Below are 22,162 nucleotides of genomic sequence, written 5' to 3' on the forward strand. Positions count from 1 at the left end.
TATTGAAACAATGATTTAAAAAGCCTATTAAGGAGGTGTGAATATTGTGAAGATACTACTCAGTTTAGTCAAAAGCCTTCCCTAAGTGGGAAGCTCTGTTCTGTCCTTTTAGTACTTTGTGAGAAAGTGGAAGCATATGTGTCAGAGCCTTAAACCAGGTTGGAGTGTGAAGAAGAGTTGTCTGTTGTTTGTGTTGTGGTGTGAAAGAGGGACAGACTCCTCTGAGGACTGATTGGTCAGAGTATTCAAGGATTTTTTTTTTCTTTGGCTAAATTCAAGTTAATGTATTAAAGCTGAGCTCGGTGCCCATCTGTCACTTTTACTTTGCTTTTACCTCGCTTTTATATTTTCATAATATGAACTGACATTTAAGAAATGCTTTTCCATTGTTGGATTACTTTCTCTAGGACCTGGCTGTCTTTCTCCAATGTCCAACATTTTGGTTCTGTGCTGCCTTTACACCTCTGTTTACCTCAAGTTTCCTGGCATGTTCCCCTCCACAGCCCCACCCCCCACCCTTTCATATATTAACACCCTCTTTTACCCCACTTCATTACTCACCATAACTTCTCCTCCTGTGCCTGTGCCTCCCTCCTCTCCCTGCTCAGTGACAGGCAACTGGAGATATAGCTCTGTGATGGCTAGTAGATTTTAAGTGCGGCATGACAGGTGCTCTGGTGACATATTGTATGAGTTGGTAGAATTGCCTACGGTGTGTGTGTGTGTGTGTGTGTGTGTGTGTGTGTGTGTGTGTGTGTGTGTGTGTGTGTGTGTGTGTGTGTGTGTGTGTGTGTGTGTGTGTGTGTGTGTGTGTGTGTGTGTGTGTGTGTGTGTGTGTGTGCGTGTACGAGTGTGTGTGTGTCCTCATTTGGGAATACGCAGTCTTGTTGGCCTGTTTGGCTTGACATTTTACAGCTCTTGTGATTGTAGATTTTATCCCATAGACATGTTATGTTTGTCCCTTTGGGGTCTTGGCATTACACACCTCAGCATATTGCACCATTATAAGTCAACATTATAGCCTAGCAACACTTGCATACAGATGCCGATCCACACCTAGACAGTACAATTGCACAGTGTATCTGTGTGTGTGTTTATACACAGACAAACATATTTATATGCTGCATCTATAGGGACAGCCAGGAACAACACATGTTCACAATAAAGACAGGTCCTACAGTAATTGTTATTGTGTTATAACTTTATTTTACAGCATGTGCTGTGTGTGCTGCACATACAGAGAATTTTATGTAGATTTTTGTACTTAAATAATATATAAACAGTAAATGGCAAAAGCTAAGCTTTTCTTCATAGTTAAGAGATCAATCATTCAATCAATCAATATAAACTTTATTGTCCCCGGAGGGAAATTTGTCTTGGAAATTCAGAATCCTTGAAAACTGCATGTGAACATGATGATATGAGATGAAGCCAGCACTGTTTAACTTCCAAGCCTACTTGTTTGTTTCTGTGGTTTCTTTCACACATGCAGGCATTCACAGCCAGTATGATGGAAATCGTCACACAACCCTTACATTCTACATCTGATGCTTTTCATATCTACTGTTAGTGTACGTGACATTGTTCAACTCTCATCTGATTTCATTGGTTCTGTCTCCAGAATAAGGTGAACCCCGTCAATGTGACTCCACCCATACAAGCTGTGGACCAAGACAGAAACATCCAACCTCCCTCTGACAGACCAGGGATCTTATACTCCATCCTCATCGGTAGGTTGACGTTTTTCGGGGGAGGTGACATTGTCCTGCTTCAAGGGGTTGGGCTATAAAACAAATATATACATTGAGATGAAATACACAATCATTGCCGTTCATAATGACACACCTTAATTTGTGTTGCATTTAATGACAGGGGATGCATACGTGGTGCTCTGAGAGAGATAACAGTGTAATTCACCATGACAGCGGTGCATCTGTTCGCATGGGGCTAATTGTTATGAAAATGATCCTGGGGCTTTTTAAGGAACACACTTACATTTCCGGATGGAAACTAGCACTAGCTGCTACAATCCGGCACATTTACATGTTTTTATATGTCCATTAATGTGCATTGTCCCATCCAAATAAACCAATAAAAAAAAAAAAATGTTTAGCAGCTGAACTGACTCAGCAAAGCATTCAAAGTAATTTACTGAGCGCTGAATGCAAAAGATGAGACATTTCCAAAATGACAGAGATGGAATTGGCAGCGCATTATTGCTTCAAACTGTAGCTACACCATCTCTTTAAGGCATGTTGATTAATGATAATTAGTTAACAAAAAAAAACACAAAACAATGCTTTTACTGGTGAAAACACAATCACAAGGGACAAAAAAATGTATTGCAACTTTGCAGCTCCTGTGAGATCTATGGTATGTTCTTTTTTTTAATTACTGAATGAATAAAGAAATATGAAGGTTTCATGTTTAAAGATAGTGGTGCAGGATCCAGTGGAATTCATTAGACTAAATGGTTGTAGAGTCAAACACAGATTGTGTTCATTCAGGCTTGGACACAAACACAGGAGGACTCACGCTGACTTGGGGTGCAGCCTCCCTCAGCCAATAAAATCAGTGGCAGCCATAAAGATGCAAGACATCTACACATTCACACTCACACACACACACATAGAAATATACACTTGAGAAATGTGATTGTGTACACGTGCTTGAGTTGCTGCTCCTCTCACTAGACCTTGATTTCCCAACTGAGCAATGTAGCATTCCAAAGTACCATATATGTATTGTGTGTGTGTGTGTGTGTGTGTGTGTGTGTGTGTGTGTGTGTGTGTGTGTGTGTGTGTGTGTGTGTGTGTGTGTGTGTGTGTGTGTGTGTGTGTGTGTGTATTGTGTGTATTGTGTGTCTGTGTTTGAGCAGCCCCTCATTTGGAGCTGAGATGAGAAAACTGGGAGCATTAGCCATGGCTTCTTCCCTCCATCTCTCCCCTCTCTCCTTCATACTCCCCTTAGACGACCACCAAACAAATATTGATTCTTTCACAACTTACTGATGTCTCCCCTCTTTCTCTTCCTCACACACACTCACACACACACTGGTTTCATTTTTGTGTATTTTGTTTTTAGCTCTGTTCTCAATGCATATTTTCACAGGCAAACCGGATTCCTATGCAGAATACTTCTGCTTGAACAGAACGACGGCAGAGCTGCTGCTTCTGAAGCCCATCGATAGAGAGCTGTACCACAGATTTGATCTGGTTATCAAGGTGAGAAACAGTAGAGCTGCAAATATGGGAGTTACTTATAGAAACAGCAACATCCCTCTGGTGTGTTTTTTTCTTCTGCCTTTAAACCTCAAATATCCATCACTCCTGTACGTTTAAATAAAGACTAAATGTTTCTTCTCACTTAACCTATTTGGTGCCTCCTGGTTTATTTCAATTAATAGTGTTCCTCTCTGGCATTAATTGTTAAGCATTACAGCCAGGCTATGCTGTGTGAAGGTGTTTTGGCCTAATTAGGTCAGTAATGAAATTACAGTAGCAAGCATTCATCAGGTTCTGCTCCACTGAAATTGAAAATTGAATTTTTCCTCTTAAGGATGTTTTTACTCTAGTTAAAAGTGTGTTTTAACTGTGTATACACCAGTGTCAAAACCTGTGATATTTTGTTTGTTAAATGCTTCCACATTCATTTCACCTTTGGGATAGAAAAGCTGTTTGGATCCTGCATGAAATGATAAGAGAGAGATGCAAAGAGAGAGGAGTGGGAAGCTACAGGAGTGAGATATAGACGAGAGTGGTGTAAAGACATAAGCTGCAAACAGAAAAGAAGACGCACAGACACACAAATGTAAAAAACACACAGACAGTCAGACGGTTGCATACTTCAATGAACTTTAAAAGCTGGATTCTATCCATTTTCACTACACAAGATTATTTTCTCCATTTAATCACACTGATTTACAAAGAGTCAAAAAGCAAAGTAATACTACGTAAACAGAAATGTCCTAGATTTTGCAGTTTTTTCCTGAATTTTTACCCTTGAGGGAAATATTTTCCTTTTCAAAAGCTGACAAATTGGGCAAAAAGTGTGTTGCTCTAAGATAAAGTCAGACTAACATCTAAACCCTATCAAAATCTGCACTCCATCAATCGATCCAAATCTAATTGCTCTACACTTTGTTGTAAAAAATAAACATAAACATGAGAAACTAGGCTGTTTTATTACTGTTACCTGAGCTGAGCCCTTGATGTTTAAACTCCACCTGAGCAGCAGCATGAGGGACTGCAGAGACTAGCAGAGTGGAGAAGGTGAAGCATCACATCACAGTGTAAATGATCAGTTATTTTACCTCCTCTCTTTAGGCAGAGCAGAACAACGGCCACCCCCTTCCAGCGTTCGCCAACCTTCAAATCGAAGTTCTGGATGAAAACAACCAGGCACCCTACTTCCTGGAGACCAGTTACCATGGCTACGTCAGTGAGGCATCGCCGGTGGGAACCACTGTAGGGACCAATGACAGCCTGTCTACACCGCTGGCCATCATAGCTCTGGATAACGATGTGGAGGAGGTGAGGATGAAAACCCACAGAGCTGTCACCAGTTTAAAACACGTTGAATCACAGGTCATGAAAATATGAGTTAATGTGCTTTACAGATTCAGTACAGAAATATGCAACAATTTATTTTTGCCTTAAATGAGTTTGTTTTTGGACTCTTTTCACCAATATGATTTGTTGCATCTACTTCCTTTGTAGCTCACAGCCAATCAGACGCCTGTATGTATAAGCTGAGTGCATTCATTCTTGTCTTTATCTCCTTGGGCTCAGTTCTCTGAGGTGTCAGCTGGTTGGTGTTGATGTTGTATTTTCTGTCGACCAAAATGACAATCCATTCATTATCAATTTTAAAGCTCATTGACCAGTGTTTAATGGTCATGTAACAACTCCCAGTACCAGCTGGTGATTAACCGTTTGTTAACAGCCCCTCCCCCGACCCAGGCCTGTCAACTGTCCCTTCTCCTACAGGACAGCTGCACCTCGCTGTGGCTCACCACAATGCTGCTGCTGCTGCTGCTGCTTGTGGGAAAATGTTACGTTTCAGAGATTCAAATTGTGTTATTGCATTAAAACTGCTGAATGTAGCTGCATCTTGTTGATATCTTCCTATGGTGTCAATATGAGACCAAAGCAGGTTCAACAAACTCTGAGTCTAATCCTGAACTCTGAGTTGATCTACTCTGAGACAGGAAACTCAGAGTTTTAGGTTTCAGAACAGGTGATAACAGTTAGTTCAGTCAACTCTGAGGTAACTTGACCCTGAGTTACAGGGAGATGAAAAGCCCTCATATGGAACAAAGATAATATGATTCACCATGGCAACCAGTACTTCTCACGGTAGTATGGACATATGAATGCTGACACGTACCCCCCCCCCCCCCCAAAAGAAAAAAAAAAAAAGGATTCTGCAGCAGCGGCAAATACCACAGCACAGCACAATACGAGTATTAATCGATAAAAAGAAATCTCGAGAGTTATTCAACATGTGTGTTTGAGCAGGTGCAACTCCAAATGTGTGTTTGATATGTTCAAGTTTGTCTCCATTATAACGTGACGGGGATGTGTGTGTAGTCATCAATCACACCTGGAAATAATCCATAAGTGGATCGACCTACTACGAAAAAAATAAGAAGGAGAGAGAGAAGTGTCCGTGTGGTGTCATGTGAGGGTTGTTCAGATAAAGTGACGGTGCAGAACAACGGGAACGATCAAACAAATCCTCATGGAGAATAAAACATCCAGTCGAGGTCTAATAATCCTCCTGACGGAGTTTACACGTCCCGTCAGCCGCTGCTTTCAGTCTGCAGCTTCAGATAAAAAGGAGAAACTCTCGTGCTCCCGACCAGGTTAGGTTCACGGAGTGTGTTGCCATAGTAACTTACTCCAAGCTTCAGTTACCTCCCTTTCTGAAACTGAAAACCCAGAGTTTGCCTCATTTCAGGGTTAACAGACTCAGAGTTTTCACTTAACCTGCTTCGTGAAACGGACCCCAGGTGGTTGTTGTTCCCATCTGGACATTCAGAAACACACAGGTTTTCTTCCATCTTTCAGTTCAAGCAGTGGTGAGCAATGATGAGCTGGTCATCACATGTCATTAACATACTGCTTCATCAATTCTTTTCTCATTTAGTCTTATGTGTTTGATCACTAAAAGCTAAATGAATGATGATGAATACAGTTAAATAGACAGGAAATGAGCCACTGAGCTCCATCACTTACTGTAGAACCATGCACGCTGCTCCTGTGTTGAGAAGGGGAGTTTGACAGGCCTGCAATGCAACTGCTGTTATTGCAAAGGTTTTATTGAACCATCATTGTTTTGGGGGAGGAGTTCAACCCTGAGTTATTTGTTTTTTTTAATATGGTGTTGGTTCTGCATAACTTTATAGTCTGGATTAATAGAGAAGAAGCACTAAACCATCAAATGTGATACAGAACTATTTCCTGCTTCCAAATACAAGTCACCTTGTAAACAGACCATCAGTGTGACCGAGGGTCTGGTGGGCTAGAGTGTCTGTTTCTGTTTCAGTCCTCCTTCTTCCTCTGAACCTCTCCTTTGTGCTTCGGTTGCAGTGTGTGTGTGAAGTGTCCTATCTAATTTCCCTGTGAATCTGGATAGCAAAACCATTTCCCTCTTAAATTGCCTCTTAGTGATAATGTAAGAATTTACAGTGGTGGAGCTCTGTTATCGCTGATGCTTCCCCATGAGCTTAGTTTGTTTAAGATGTTGCATAGTCACTGTGACAAAAACAAGCTCTGGTTCATTGCTTTCTAAAAGATCCGGTCCCCCGCAACACGGCAAAGGCTTAGTGGAGATAATGTGTGTGTTTCAACCACTCGGTGTGTGTGTGTGTGTGGTGATTGATATGTGTTGACTTATTTTAAATATTGCTAACCGTGGTCTTTCCTCCAGTATTAAGTACCAACAATGATGATTAGTCCTAATTGCTTTTATGCGCAGTCCATCACTGTTATTTATGTGCGTGCATACGACTGTGAGTGTGTGTGTGTGTGTGTGTGTGTGTGTGTGTGTGTGTGTGTGTGTGTGTGTGTGTGTGTGTGTGTGTGTGTGTGTGTGTGTGTGTGTGTTTGCGTGCGTGTGTGTGTGTGTGCATGTATGTGTGTTTGTGTTTATTTATGACTCAATATCCACACTGGCTACATCGGCAATATTATCAGCCCACTCCCTGCAGTTACCCTGCTGAGCCAGCCTTATCTGGAATGAGAGCTCACACACACACACACACACACACACACACACACACACACACACACACACACACACACACACACACACACACACACACACACACACACACACACACACACACACACACACAGAGCATAGACAGGGGAAGTGAGTGTGTGGGTAATGTCAGTGGAGGACTTGGATGAGGATTGCCTCTCCATCACATAAACGCACACACACACCGTCCTTAGAATAATCTTTATGTCAGGAAAATCTTGGAGCTGTTTTTCATTCACCTGCATCTTTACTGTTTTGCATATGCATCTGTTTCTCCATACGTATATACATTCATATATTTATCTTGAATCATAATAATACTGTGTAATATTTCATTTCATTGCTGCCATACAGTATATTGTGCAGCACCCAGTTGTAAATGTACCTTTCTTAGATTATTAAAGGGATACACCAACATTTTTTTTCGTGTCTTGCCAACGCACTTTCGTTTACTTTCACAAAATAAAACACCCGTTGCCCTTTACATACAGAAAACCATGACAATAGAATTTGTGCTTTTACTTTGAAATAGGAAGCTAACCTACCCTCGATGTAGCTAGCTTGAACCGAAATAAACCGTCTTTGCTTGAACCCTCCGTTTTGACCGATCTGGTCCCGTTAGCGGCATTTGACCGCTCAAGATGCCTTACCGGAGAGTTTTGTCAGCTCTGAGACGAAGATCGGCCCGCCGGTTTCCGTTTAGAGTTGCTGAAGAGTTTCTCTGATGACTTTAGGTGGAGGCAGGCTAACACTACCTATACACTTCCAGTGTTTGAGCTAAGCTAATTACGGCGATACGGCTCTATCTCCCTTGTTACTGCACGCACAGTCAAAAGGATGGTGTCTATCTGCTTGTCATGGACTCGGGAGTGAGGCAAGACACGGAAAAAAAATGTTGGGGTATCCCTTTAAGGGTAAAAGAATTAAATAGCTCACAGTTCTAGTGTCTCTTCTACATCTCATAATATCTGATTTCCTCTTCAACAGACCAGGGATCCTCAGCTGCTGTTCTCATTGGACAGCTACTCTGATGTCTTCACTGTGTCCACAACTGGAATCAGAAGATATCTCACCCTGCTGCAGCCGCTGGACAGAGAGAAACAGGACTCCTATTCTTTCACGGTACTCCAGAGCCTTGGCATTTTTATGTATTGTACACAACACCTGTGTGTGTTGGGGGAGAGAAAGATGAGCTCCTCTATGCATTTGAATACTTGGCTTCAAAACAGATACCCTTGATAAAACTGGAGCGAGACTTTTATCTAGAGAGGAGGTGAAAGCAGGAAACTTGATAAGAAGAGAGGTGAAAGAGGCAAGAGGAAGAGCAGAGGACCGGAGCTGAGGGAGGTAGATACAGTAGATAGAAGAAAGAAGAAAGCAAAGAACAGAGTCAAAGATGGGTAGATCTGTGTGTCACATGTTTGCCCTTTGATACAAAGGAAACATAACTTCAGTTACCTCCACTGCTCCTCTAATGGATCTCATTTTATGAGTGATTGCCTTGTTTTCAGCATTCAGGCCTGCACTTAGCTTTTCCATCTCTCTGTGCAGAAATAGATGTAGAGAATTGGAACTTATTACAATGGGCTCCCCGTGTTACCGTTTGTGTACCTCTCACCATCACTTTGTCTGCTCCTGTGTGACTGCGTGTCTTGTCTCCTCCCAGTCCTCCGGTCCACCATTCCCTTTCATCCTACTTTCTTTTGTTGTTGTTGTTCCCCCTCTCAATGTGCCATTCTTCCTCTCTTATCTATTTTATTTCAGTGCAATCTAATTCAACCGTGCCTTTATTGGTAGAGAGAGACTACTCGTTGCCAAGCAGATTAAATGTGTGTGTTTGTGTGTGTGTGTGTGCCTCACCATATGATGATACAGCACTTCATACAGCAGTCTGTTATCTGTCAAGTTCAGCCTGGTCACACAGTGCAGTGCGTTTGTATGGGGTGACGTGTGCTGGCGTGCGTGTGCATGCGGCTGTTTGCAGGTTAAAGATGGGGAAAGCAGAGGGTCTGGTTATTGATTGAGAGGCAGAGGTGTACAGTAATCATCATGAAAGCCTTGCAGGAGAAATTAAACTGGAGGAAGAGTGAGTGAGTCAGCTATGAGACATGAGAAGATGATTTTCATTTAAAGGAGTCAATCAGCGTGTTGGCAGATGAGCCTGTGGAGGAGATTGGTATCAGTGGAGACGCTGCTGCTGCTGCTGTAGTCTGTGATTTCTTAAACATGTAGAGATATATGAGTTACTTCAGTTTGCTTGAGTGAGAGGTTGAAAAGACACCAAACAAAATTACAGATCATTTGTTGAGCGTATAAAAGCACTGCATTCTGCTATTCCAACATTTAAATGGAAATATTTTCTTTACCTTTTATACATGCTCACAAGAGCATGAATGTCATGAATGTAAAAGATCAAGGGCATGACTGAAGTCTTCCTGGGGATGAACGCCATCATAACACAAATATAACAAATTGAATTATAAGTAGGGCTGTCAGTTTAACACGTTAAGTCACAAGATGGCGGCGCACGTTGACGCAGCGGCTTTTGGCTCGCTAATTAGATTATTAATTACACTGCAGTTTAACGCGTTACAAAAATTAACGCAATTAATTCTGAGATTCTGAGTGGCAATTCAATGCGCAAGCATTTTAAATTTGGTCCATTGAATGACCCGTAAGCTACTTGACAGTGGCACGTCACTTCCCACCTGCGTCGCTAGTCAAAGCAGGGTGACAACAGACATGGACGCGACTCACAGCCCGGACGCACTGCCCGCAGAAGCGGAGTGGGAGCAGCGCTTGTCCTCGCAGGCGCTTGGCTGGTCGCACAGGGAGCTGCTTCTCCTGCTCTCTCCGCGCCGGTCAAACATCGACTCCACTCGCATCTATACCCGTCTGTACTCGGTTTTCACAGGTCTGTCTCTAGCTCTGTGTGTGTGTCTCGTGTGCAGACGCAACTGACAAATATTTATAGAGGGGCAAGCAACAACTTTATTAATCATCATTTAATTATTTTATTTTGAAAATTGACCGGATTTTCTCGCCTTTTCTGTGCCCGACTTCCTGTCTGGTGCGATCTGGTCTATCCAGCTTGACAACGGCGCTCGTGGGTCGTGTGAAAAATAGAACAGACGCCGAACTGAAGCGCTGCAGCGCGCGAGCCTCTGCGGGGGCACCGCCCCGCAACGTGGGATGTGCGGCCAGTCAGATCGAGTTAGATAGATTACTGCGTCCGCTGTGCTTGACCATTTTCTTTTAAATTCCATCACGATTAAAAATGTGGATTTCAAATCTTCTCTTCTAAGTGTATTCAATTGATTAGTCATGCAATACAATTTTGTAATGTCTTAGAATTTGAATTCTTTATTTGGGTACCTTTAGCAGATATGAGATTAAAATGCAATTAATTAGATTAATTAATTACAAATTATGTAATTAATTAGATTTTTTTTTTTAATCGCCTGACAGCCCTAATTATAAGCTTGAGTCAGAAGATGGTTAGCTTAGTTTAGCTCAGCCTAGCCAAGCCCAGCTCAATCCACACCCCATCTGCGCTAGATGTAACCATGGCGGCTGCTGTCACTGAGCTTGCTGCAGAGAAGCATGTACTGTGTCTGTTCACACCAGCTGTGTGTTTGCTGTGTTGTGCCACTGGTAGCTCTGTCTCTCCACAGATAGTTTGCAGACTCCTGGATTACTGGATTTTTGCTCATTATGAATTCTTTTCTGATTTATTTATGAGTGGAAATGTCACTGAATCGCTGCCGTAATTTAACATGCAGCTACTAAAATGGTTGAAGATTACAATTTAGAAATGGGCAGAAATAAAAACCAAGAGCTTCTACAGCAGCCATGCATACGCTAGCTCGGCAACCAGTGAGTTGATGGCCGGTGACTCCCTGGAGCGTTTACTGTCACTTTGGACCTCATCTAGAGTTCTAGTACATAACATCCAGTATATACACAATTTATTGTTGTAAGTATTGTTGCTAGTATTGTGAATTTGTTACAGTTGGACAGAGCTAGATTATCTATCTTTCCATTCCCAGTCATAAGATAACATAAGATATGATAACCAGCTTTTGCAAGAGAGCAACTAAGCTTATTACTTTCAGTTATTAGCCTTTAAAAACAAATTAAGGCATATGAAACACAGGACGAGGTGTTCTATTCTATATCAGTTTACCTGTACAGATGATATTATAATTAATTGGATATATGCTTGTTTTATACATTTATATACATAATATGTATTTTATATAATGTTTAATTAAAGGTAGAGGAGTCAACAGTCAATGTTAACACTATGTATGTGAAATTAAATAGAGAGGAGACAGCTGGGACAGATTAGTTCAAAGATTTTTAAGACTTCTAAGCTGCACCCACAGGAGCGTGTAAATAAACCCAGAGCAGGGATTTAGATTGAAAATGTACAGAGCAATTCCACCTCAAAAGAAACAGGGAAACAAACACGACACTATCAAGATGTCAGGGAGGTATTGAGCACACAGCCCGCCCACCTCATGATTCTCCAAAGGTAGCTTTTTGTAGCTCAGCTCAGTGCAACTTTTTCTGCAAGAGGGAACATTTTAGGTATGGCTCTTGTCAAGAAAAACAAAAACAAAAACGCTGTACTGTATATATATTGTTGTTATTTCCCTCCCGATGTGTCTCTGTCTCTCCAGCTTGTGGCATCAGATGGCGTCCAGCAGAGCACGCCAAGTCCCGTGACAATAACAGTGTTGGACGCCAACGACAACACTCCAACCTTTGCCAATGTCTCCTATAACATCAACCTCTTTACTGACATGATGCCTGGAGAAACTCTATTACAGGTACACATCATCACAAACTAAGACGTGTCGGCGGTGATCCCTTCTCTTCATCAACACATCAATATACCACACTAATTAATACAATCCAATAAAGTAAAGGATTACAAATGATGTGATATCAAGAATCTACAGTAAGAATAAAAATATGTCTTGTCTTTTCAAAGCTGTCAGCAGTAGATTCTGATGCAGGTGTCAACGGTCAAGTCACTTACAGGATCTTAGCTGGCGCCCAAGGACACTTTCTTATTCAAAACAGGTAATTATATCACTTACACTATAATAATGTTTATGCAAGTTACTTTTTCTGAAGTTATTTTTGCTTAGAGTTAGAGAACAAGACACGTACTGTGAAAACACAGGTGACCTACACTGAAACCTGTGCCTGAATGCACCATGTGTGGGTAGGTGACATACTGCAACTGCTGCTCTGCTGTGCTAAGTGGAAAGCTCGCTTATTCACATTATATTTTATCCTGTTTATGCAAAAATTACAAATTGTGGTTTTAAGTAAGAGGACGTGTGTGTTGGACTATTTCTTGGCTCGCTGTCACTCATCCAGCGGGACCAAATCTCAGCAAGGGAGCGAATAAGCATATTTGCCAAAATGTCAAGCAATTCCTTAAACTAACACAGAGCCGGCAGTGTCAAAGCTGCTTTCTGTGGTATTATCAGTATTGAAGTTATTAATGATGGTATCAAAGATAACTTGTGCAGGATTTGCAAATGCCAGTGTTCCACTAAAACAACCATTGCAAGTCACTGCAAGAGAAATAAAACCATCGATAACGTAAGTACTACCACAATAAAAACAGTGTTGTATCAAAATGAAGATGCTGATGTTCTATGTTGTTTATATTTTCACAGCACTGGAGTCATTACTGTGGCAGCAGGTGTCCAGCTGACTGTGGGACGCAGCTACGCTCTGACTGTAGAGGCCATGGACAATGGACCTGCTCCTCATAGAAGGTAAAGTTTTCTCCCTTCTGTTGTGCTTCATCAGCCTCTTCCTCTTTCTTTCTGGAGCTAAGGTGTGGTAGGTTATCTGCTTTCCAGACCTTCTTTCACACACTCGCCATCAGACACTCCAGGGTACCCCTCCATCGCTGCCTTCTTGTTCATCTTTCCCTGCTGTTCTCTCCATCTATTCACCATTTTCTGGCAGGGGAGGCGTTTTCATTTTTCAAAATGTGTCACGAATTCTAGTCTTATATTGGAAAATGGCATGGAAGGAATCTGAGAGGGGAAAATGAATCGTATATGTGTGCGACTGAAAGGAGAAAAGGGAGAAGAGTATAGCTGAGTCAAAAGTAATGAACAACTTCCTCACTGCTAGTTATTCTACTTGCAAATCTAAAGGAAATGATACTGTCTGCATGTCAGGGAGGGGACAGTTTCAGTAAATGCACAAGGACATAGCATCAAGGATAAACACCACAGATGGTAAGAGAAACAAAATCTACTGCACTCCTGCCCCGTCACACACAGGGAGAAGGACTGACTTGATAAGGTGACATTTCTTTGACTGTCGTTCTCCCCTGCCTCATGTTTCCTGTCTCCTTCAGCTCTCCTTCATGGAGGAGATCAATACGGTGCCATAACTTTCCCCAACTCCAGTTTATTCTTCAACTGGGGTTATTATTCATTATAAAAAAAATAATAATAAAAAAAATAATATATATATATTGTGTAAACTCTGTGTATCGATTTGGTAGCTAAAGTCTTGCACGGAGCACTTTTTAAATTGTAAAATTTTAGTTTTTGCAGTAGCCGTGCAGTATATGAGAACAGAAGCAAATCCAACCATGGAGCTGTTCACTCACTGGAACACGGTCAGACTACATCGCTCTACAGATTGATGCCGCAGCTGCACTGGCAGAGCGTTAGATTCCTTGAGTGTTTTTTCTTCTCTTTCTTTTCTTTCTGCCTCCAAGTTCACTCAAGAAACATCACAGAGCAGGGACTCAGTGGGAACATGCCATGTGCTTTTTGCAGGTTGCAGAAAAGGGGGACAACGTGCATCAAAAGGTGTTAGCTCCTTCTGATGCGTGTTTCCCCCTCCTTTTCATTTCCCTCCCAGTTTCCGTATTCTCTTTTTTTCTCTTGTCTTTTTGCATATCATCAAATACAGCGACACCATAAGGAAAAACTCTAAAAAAAAAACATGTGAGATATTGACATCAGTGAAAACAAAAGCTGTGCACACTGAGGTACAGCAGCTGCCAGAATAACAGCCTGTTGTTTGTTCATGCTCAAAGCACACCTGGGTGAAGTTCTTGGTGCTTTGCACTTGGGCACATCTTAACAAAATGATAAATTAACACTGCAGTGTCCTTTGCAGAGAGGAGGTCGTTTCTGTTAGAGAAACAAAAGAAACATTTGGATAAATACACACACATTCTTTAACTAAAACATTGTTTGTGGGAAAAGACACAATACAGCAGCAATGTTTGATCTTGGGTTGGGCTGGTTTAGAAGGAATTCATTCTTTAGGTTTATAAGGGCTGAATTTCCCTTGTTAACTGTTTAAAATACACTATCTGATGTTAAAATGGCAGTGGTCAAATGTTAGATTATAAGAAAGCCGTATAAGCGTTCTGTGTATGTGTGTGTCCTTCAGACGATACCACGCCATCTCCTGTGAGCGTTAGTGAACTCCACACTGAACCCCTCGCTGCTCCTTGAAGTGCTCGTCACTCCAGATTAGTGTCTGTACCTGAATGTAAGGTCTTAGAGACCTGACGCACCAAGCCAAGCTGAAAGCTGAACCCAGTCTGCCATTTAAAGGAAAGACTCAATATTTTCTCTCGCTCACTGTTACCAGTCCTCGTGTTCACACTGTCAAATGAATGTATCCCTTCCCTTTGCAGTGTCAGTATATACAAAGCTTCTATCCATACTCAGCTGTGATACAGGGATACAAAGAGGAAATATATCTGTAATACCTGTTGCTATGATCAAATAGTGAGGTAATATGATTTAAGAATACATATTAACTTGAAAGTGATTAGAAGCTTCTTAAAAGAATAGTTCACCCAAAATTCAAATTTCACCCATTATCTACTCCCCCTCATGTGGACTAAGGGCTGGGAGAAGTTTCAGAGTCCTCCGTGGCTTCTCTGAGTTACAGGGGGTCTCGGCGTAGCAGTGCATGTCCATATAACGGTTGCAAATGGATACCAACTGTCTTCGTAACAAAAAGACACACCAAAAAACATCCAAATACCTCCATGCTGCTCGTATGTAATGTCCGTCTTGTATTGAAGCCACAAAATGCCAAATTGTTCTGAAAAAAATTAAATAAGTCTATATTTCAAGCTTGTTTGCAGCTGAAGCTCCTCTTCCTGGTCTGTCCAAATCTCGCACAATTTGTGCCGGCGTCAGTAATCGCACTGATTACCTGGTCCGTCCAAATCTCGCGTGATTTGGAACAATTTTGCATTTCGGGGCTTCAATACAAGACATTACATACGAGCAGCATGGAGGTATTTGGATGTTTTTTGGTGTGTCTTTTTGTTACAAAGACAGTTGGTATCCATTTGCAACTGTTATATTGACATGCACTGCTACGCCGAGACCCCCTGTAACTCAGAGAAATTTAAATTTTGAGTGAACTAAGAAGGAGGCCACACCCACAAAAACTAGGAAGGAAAGTCAAAGTCAAAAATCAAAACTTCATAAAACAAATTCAATTGTTTAGTTGTGGGATGTGTCTAATAAATCAATTCACTTAAACAAAACTAATGATAAAAAAAAAAATTATGATGTCTTTTATGTTTTAGAATTATAAATTGTGTTCTGTCAACATTGCAATAAATTGCTTGGTTTGGCAATTTGTGTCAGGTGTCATGAAACCAGCATGGTCTCTCTTCTCTCTAGGCTCCAGGTAAGTATCTGCCAAATCGATACAGACTGTGAGCCACTGCAGATTGAGGTGGTTCCAGTGATCGTCTCACAGATTGCCCCCAAATTTCCCCAGACCCCCAGTTTATCTCAGCCGAAAACATAACCCGCAAAACCAATCAATATCTATGTCCGCTGCGTGATTTGTTAAAAGTCCGGGTCAGCAGCCACAGTGAGCGGTGTGTCCTCTTCCTGGTGGGCACCAACAAGCCATCGGTGACAACATTTTTCAAAAAACAAACAGAAAAAACAGTGTCTGAATCCCATGCTATGAGGGGCCAGACCTGGTGAAGAACCCTGGATGTACTAACAGGCTTCATTCAGATTAGAAGCGCTTTTGCATGGCCTAGTTAGATGCTCCCCAGAATACTGAAAACAGCTCATGCTCAGGGGTCTCATTTCTACTTTCATCAAACTGGAGGGTAAGAGAGAGAAGAGGGAACCACCAGAGAGAAGAGATGAGCTGGGATAAGATGCTGGATAAATAGATAGAGAGAGATAAAGACAGAATTTTACACTGTACCTTACAAGGCATGCAGTAAATGACTGTATGAGGTGGTAAGGAGTTGATGTTTCTGAACAAACAGTAAAGAGCAAGTTACTGCACTTAAAATTACAAAAACGTATTACTCAGTATGAATTACTCACTAGTAAAGTGAATAGCTAATACTGTAGTCACTTTACTTTCATGTGGTTTTTAACTGATCCACACCCGTGGGACACATCATCTACTGTATCTACCTGTAGAACTATCTTATACAGTAACGTGTCCATGAAGGTCATCCAGGTCATCTTATTCTTGTGGAGTTTTAGTAAAAAAGCAACTGGACTTCTTCTCTTGCTTGAAGATGTTTCACCCCTCATCTAAGAGGCTTCTTCAGTTCTGAGACTAATGCAATGAAAAAACATGTGAAATGACATTTTCAGATGTCTTACATGTTTTTGAAGCCAAAATTAAAACGGATAAATCACTGTTTTTCTCTTTCACAAAAATGTATTTTTCTCAGCTTTCTAGAAAAAAAGTGGTATTTTTGGTGCAACCAGGCTCTATTCAACTTAAGATAAATCAAGAATGGAACAAGGTACAAACAAATGGTTTTTTCCCTAATTAAATAGAGAATATCCTCTTTCCTTTGAGCTGTTTGGTGTTTTCAGAGTCATAGTACAAAATATTCTCTGGGTCTTGAAATATTACTCAAAATGCCTCAAAACGCTGGCACATGGCACTGACCATTTTATAAAAGGGCTGGCACTCAATGAGTTAAGGGGTTGGCGAACATCCCAGCCCCAAAGTATAAAAGGCATTAGTAACTGTCATGTTATTATTTGTAGTTGCATCTCACACTAATTGCATTAGATAATCTGATATTGTCCAATACCAGTTACAAGCACTACAAGTTAAAGGCATGACACTGGAAATCTTTTTTTTTTCTTTTTTTAAAGGGATACGCCAACATTTTTTTTGTGTCTTGCCTCACTCCCGAGTCCATGACCAGCAGATAGACACCATCCTTTTGACTGTGCGTGCAGTAACAAGGGAGATGGAGCCGTATCACCCGTAATTAGCTTAGCTCAAACGCTGGAAGTGTATAGGTAGTGTTAGCCTGCCTCCTACCTGAGCCGAAATCAGCAGTCAGAAGCTGATTTCATTTTAGCTCTAAACTCTGTAAATATATCACTTTATCCACATTTCAAACATTTTTAGGCGAGAAAGTAGCCGTTTAGATCAGCAGTGTGTCGTTAATTTGTCTAAATACCAGCTGTTTACAATTTTGTTCGGACGAATTCGGCGCTACTCAAGCTAGCCGTTGTGACCAACGCACTTCTGGTTACTTTCACAAAATAAAACACCCGTTGCCCTTTACATACAGAAAACCATGATGATAGAATTTGTGCTTTTACTTTGAAATAGGAAGCTAACCTACCCTTGATGTAGCTAGCTTGAACCAAAATAAAGCGTCTTTGCTTGAACCCTCCGTTTTGACCGATCTGGTCCCGTTACCGGCATTTGACCGCTCAAGATGCCTTACCGGAGAGTTTTGTCAGCTCTGAGACGAAGATCGGCCCGCCGGTTTCCGTTTAGAGTTGCTGAAGAGTTTCTCTGATGACGTTAGGTGGAGGCAGGCTAACACTACCTATACACTTCCAGCGTTTGAGCTAAGCTAATTAGTGAGTGAGGCAAGACACGTAAAAAAAAAAAAGTTGGCATATCCCTTTAAGTATATTTTTGGGGCTTTTTGGCCTTTAATCGGGACCAGCTGCAGCGAGGACTATAGCCTCTGCTCTACCAACTGAGCTAAATGATGCCCTTATGACACTAAAGTAACATAAAGTAAAAGCGCAAAATACATCATTACGTGTCATTTACCAAATGTAATCAAAGTTTATGTCAACAGACGGGGAACTGTATCATTAGTGTTAATACTATTATACTACACTTTATTACTATTATTAATGTCCATGTTTACATTATCATCAGTGGCAGTAGGCTGCTGTCTGCCAGTGCCAACCAGGAAGTTGAAGCGACACCATGCAACTTTTTATTCCTATTATATTTGTTTTGGTCTACATATCCTGTTGAGAAGTGCTGTCAGATGCTTCTGACTGGCCGAATGTCCTGGCCGCAGTGGAGAGATAGAGATAGGGAGGTCGAGACATTTCCTTAAAAAAGTTTTTGAGGCAGCCTCGTCCTTCTAACCAATCAGAAAAGGCCAAAGTCAGGGGTGGGAGCTCACAGCTGTCCATCAATGCATTTCTGGTCTGCTACTCCTCTTCGCTATGGTTGACTGAGGCTAGCCAGCTCCCTGTTCTTATATTAACTGATACAGCAAATACAGCAAGAGTGTTGGTGAAGTGCTGGGCAAGCGAGGGAGTGCTGGGGAGAGAGTCCTAGTTTGATTTAAAGAACTTGCATATTGCAGCTCTAAATTATTCAAATTATGCATTTTAAAGAATTGTGATTTGAGACATGTGACTCAAGTCTGCTCCTCTGGTTGTGTGACACACATAAAATCTACTCAAATGAGCTTCGCTTCTAAGCCAGAAATTACATTTCATATTCAACAGATAAAGCAAATAAACATCTTGTCTAGCGGCCCCGAACTGGAACGATTTCAGCATCAGCAGAGTCTTCTGTCGGTATCTGTGCAGGATCAGATCAGCCACTCTACTACTGATTGCTTAGAACAACAGCGCTCACAGCCCAATAAACATCAAAGTAAATGCATCCATAGGTTGAAATAAAACAGACTCAAGGTGTCAAAGTACGGTTTTACACCTCAGCTAAAGAAAACGCTCTACGTGTCCCAGAATTCTGTGAGAAGAGCAGAGAAGTGACACTGAGTTCAGTGAGAGTGAAACAAACAGGACGTAAAGTGCACCAATGATGAAGTCATTCACCTAAACATCCCCCCTAACCTAATAATGATTTGCTGGACCAGTAAATGACTCTAAATGACAGAGGAGGAGGCGGTTATTTGTGCGCGCTGAGTGGTGACTCAACATTGAAGTGATCAGAAAATGCTCACAGATACAACCCTGTCTCAAGTCTGTCACTCTCCGGACTAAGCACCTTCACTCTCTCTAAATTTGTCCCAACCAAAAATTTGATTTGCAAATATAGTCATATGTACACATGTGTGGGTTTGTGTTTGTGTGCTGCTACACAAGGGGGAGCAAGTAAATAACTATGAGGACTATGGGAGGATGAATATTAAATAAGAAACACAGAAGAGTTTTTAAAGCGGAAGGATTCTTTTCACTAGAAGACAAAAAGTTTCAGCAGGAACCTTCACTGAATAATCGGTTTTCATCAATAATGCCATCTGAATTGTTTTAATAAAACACCAGCTTTCACTCTCGCTGCTGGCTTACATTTTTTCAGCCTTTATCTTGTTATTTATTTATTGTGAATGTAAACAGATTTTGTGGGCTATTGTTTAGACCCGAGGTTCTTTGGCTTTTACAGTTGATGACCCAGTTTGAGTGGAGTTAATCTCTTCGCTTGGGGCGAACGAAACTAACTCGGAGTCACCACATCACTGGTGTCAAGTGGAGACAAAACTGGGAAACAGAGCTCCGTTCAGCTTGTTCATTAGTGGTATTTATTTACAACTTAAAAACTTCTGATTGGACGTTACAGGACAGGAGTGGCACACTTTGTTTCACCTGTATGTGAGTGCTATTCTTTTCATGTAACTTAAATAATTCAATGTACTTTATGTAAACGTCACTTAATAGGCTGGTGGGCTGTCAATCAATCAAGTGCGACATAATAATAGTGACAATGGAAAACAGAAATATTGATTTTGTTTTAGTATAGTACACAAAGTAGAGGACATTTTTGATTGACAGCATTTTTTAAATTTCATTTTCTTCACATGACCTATAAATATTGCGATCATATTGTCTTTGTAAAATGAACTCTGTTCATGACAATCTTATATGACAATCTGATAGTGTGACAGCGCTGGTTTAAATAGTAATAGTGATCCCACCATATGGATTATTAATGTGTTTTTTTTTTTGGAACTTCATTTATAATAAGTCATGATGATATAAATATATAACTCATGAAGTTTAACCAACTGTGACTCCACATTGGTGCGATACCCTTTTCTAAGGGTAAAAAGGTGGACATTGATTTTAATTTCTTTTTCTTGGGTCTCTGTGGAACACGGAACAAGACTTTTACCATTAGACCAGAGATGTATGCCACTAGGATCAGTGGTACATCTACACATTCAGGCTGGAAAGCAGATCGATGATATTACACACTGAGCATTATTTTATTGTGGTGATGTAACACACCATATATCCCAAAAGCTTTTGCTGCTGTCTTCACAAAGTCATGTTTCCTGCCAGTGGAGCATTTTACTTGGAGGTCATTATTGACCTCCGGCTACTCCCAGCTGTCTCGCATCTTATTGTTCTTTTGGGACGGAGTTGTTCAGGATCACAAGTCCAGACTGAATCATCTCTGAATAATTGATATAGCAGATGTCAGCTCTGTTTTCAGTTGGGTCCTACTTCAATTTGCAGTTTGTTCACTGCTTTCTCCCAATTATATAAGCAGTCAAATGAGCCAGAGAGCTGAAACGTGGTGACTGTGACCCAGGTGATTAAACATTTTCACAAAGAAAAACTGACACAAGGACACTAGCAGTTTATGGTGTCAGAAATAAACAAGCACTGTCAGTTGTAGGTCATTACAGTAGTACACCAGTGTTATGTTGATTAGAAAATGCCAGTGAGTACAGCTTATTGAGCAGCTGAGGCTGTTTATCAAAGGGGAAGTAAACACAATGTAATTAAGACTTTATTTTGCAAAGTAACACAATCTGCTGTTGGATGCATTTTCTTATGTTGTCATTACTGGGAAAAAAGAAACTCAACATAATTTATCCTTTTTTTTCTTAAATCTACTAAACTTCATTATGTAAAACGTCTGCTTATCTGATTCTGTCTTGAAACAACTTCATCAAGTCGGCTTACCTGAGAAATTTCCAGATCCACTCATCATGTTTTCGCTAGACTTGTTTTATAACTGTGCTTCACAATAACCAGTATATTATCACTCCATTTATTCCATGTGTACCAACCCTTTAGTGTTAATTCTAGTGTGATATTAAAGGTCAGGATGTGGTGCAGAGCTTAGTTAGATTCTGGAGGTCTACAAATGTGCCATCCTGCATAATGTAGTTCTTAACCCTGCTTAATAAGGTACATTATAGTGTATAATAAGGTTTATATTGCTGCTTAGTAAGACTCATAACACAGCATAATAAAGGTCAGTGTAAAAGATGATGTAATACGGCCCTAACAAGACGGTGTCACTCTGTCCAGACAGACTTTTGAATAACCAAACAGAAAGTAGAGGTTTTTCTCTCAGTGAAACAGCAGCCGAGTCGACATGAATGAATCATTGAAACAGTGGGATACGTTTGTCAGAACGCATAGTAGAAACATTGAGCCCCTGCACAGAAAAAAAAAAAGTTTTATAAGCCAAGCAGAAGAAAAAAACAAAACAGTTTCATGCGTTTGCCACTGCTGTTGACTTCATGCTTTTATCGATTAGTTAAACACAGCATGAAGTGCAAAGAAACAAACACTGGCCAACCACTCCTAAATAATAGACCATCACCCTCCCTGACACTGTTTTT

The 22,162-nt window shown here is 41.0% G+C and overlaps 1 protein-coding gene across 1 annotated transcript in view; it reads left to right on the top strand.

Moving 5' to 3' along the window:
• The window catches only part of LOC311002292 (protocadherin-15-like), a gene marked incomplete at both ends in the record, with an annotated part of 162,954 nt that overhangs the window by 44,523 nt on the left and 96,269 nt on the right, over nt 1-22,162 (top strand). Inside the window, 7 exons of the mRNA XM_083993613.1 lie at nt 1,622-1,730; nt 3,112-3,224; nt 4,326-4,532; nt 8,254-8,388; nt 11,952-12,101; nt 12,266-12,357; nt 12,966-13,067. Coding sequence (XP_083849739.1) covers nt 1,622-1,730; nt 3,112-3,224; nt 4,326-4,532; nt 8,254-8,388; nt 11,952-12,101; nt 12,266-12,357; nt 12,966-13,067 — 908 coding nt within the window. The remainder of the gene's footprint in view (nt 1-1,621; nt 1,731-3,111; nt 3,225-4,325; nt 4,533-8,253; nt 8,389-11,951; nt 12,102-12,265; nt 12,358-12,965; nt 13,068-22,162) is intronic.

The sequence above is a fragment of the Trachurus trachurus genome (genome assembly GCF_905171665.1).
Source record: "Trachurus trachurus genome assembly, chromosome: 19".
Taxonomy (NCBI): Eukaryota; Metazoa; Chordata; class Actinopteri; order Carangiformes; family Carangidae; genus Trachurus; species Trachurus trachurus.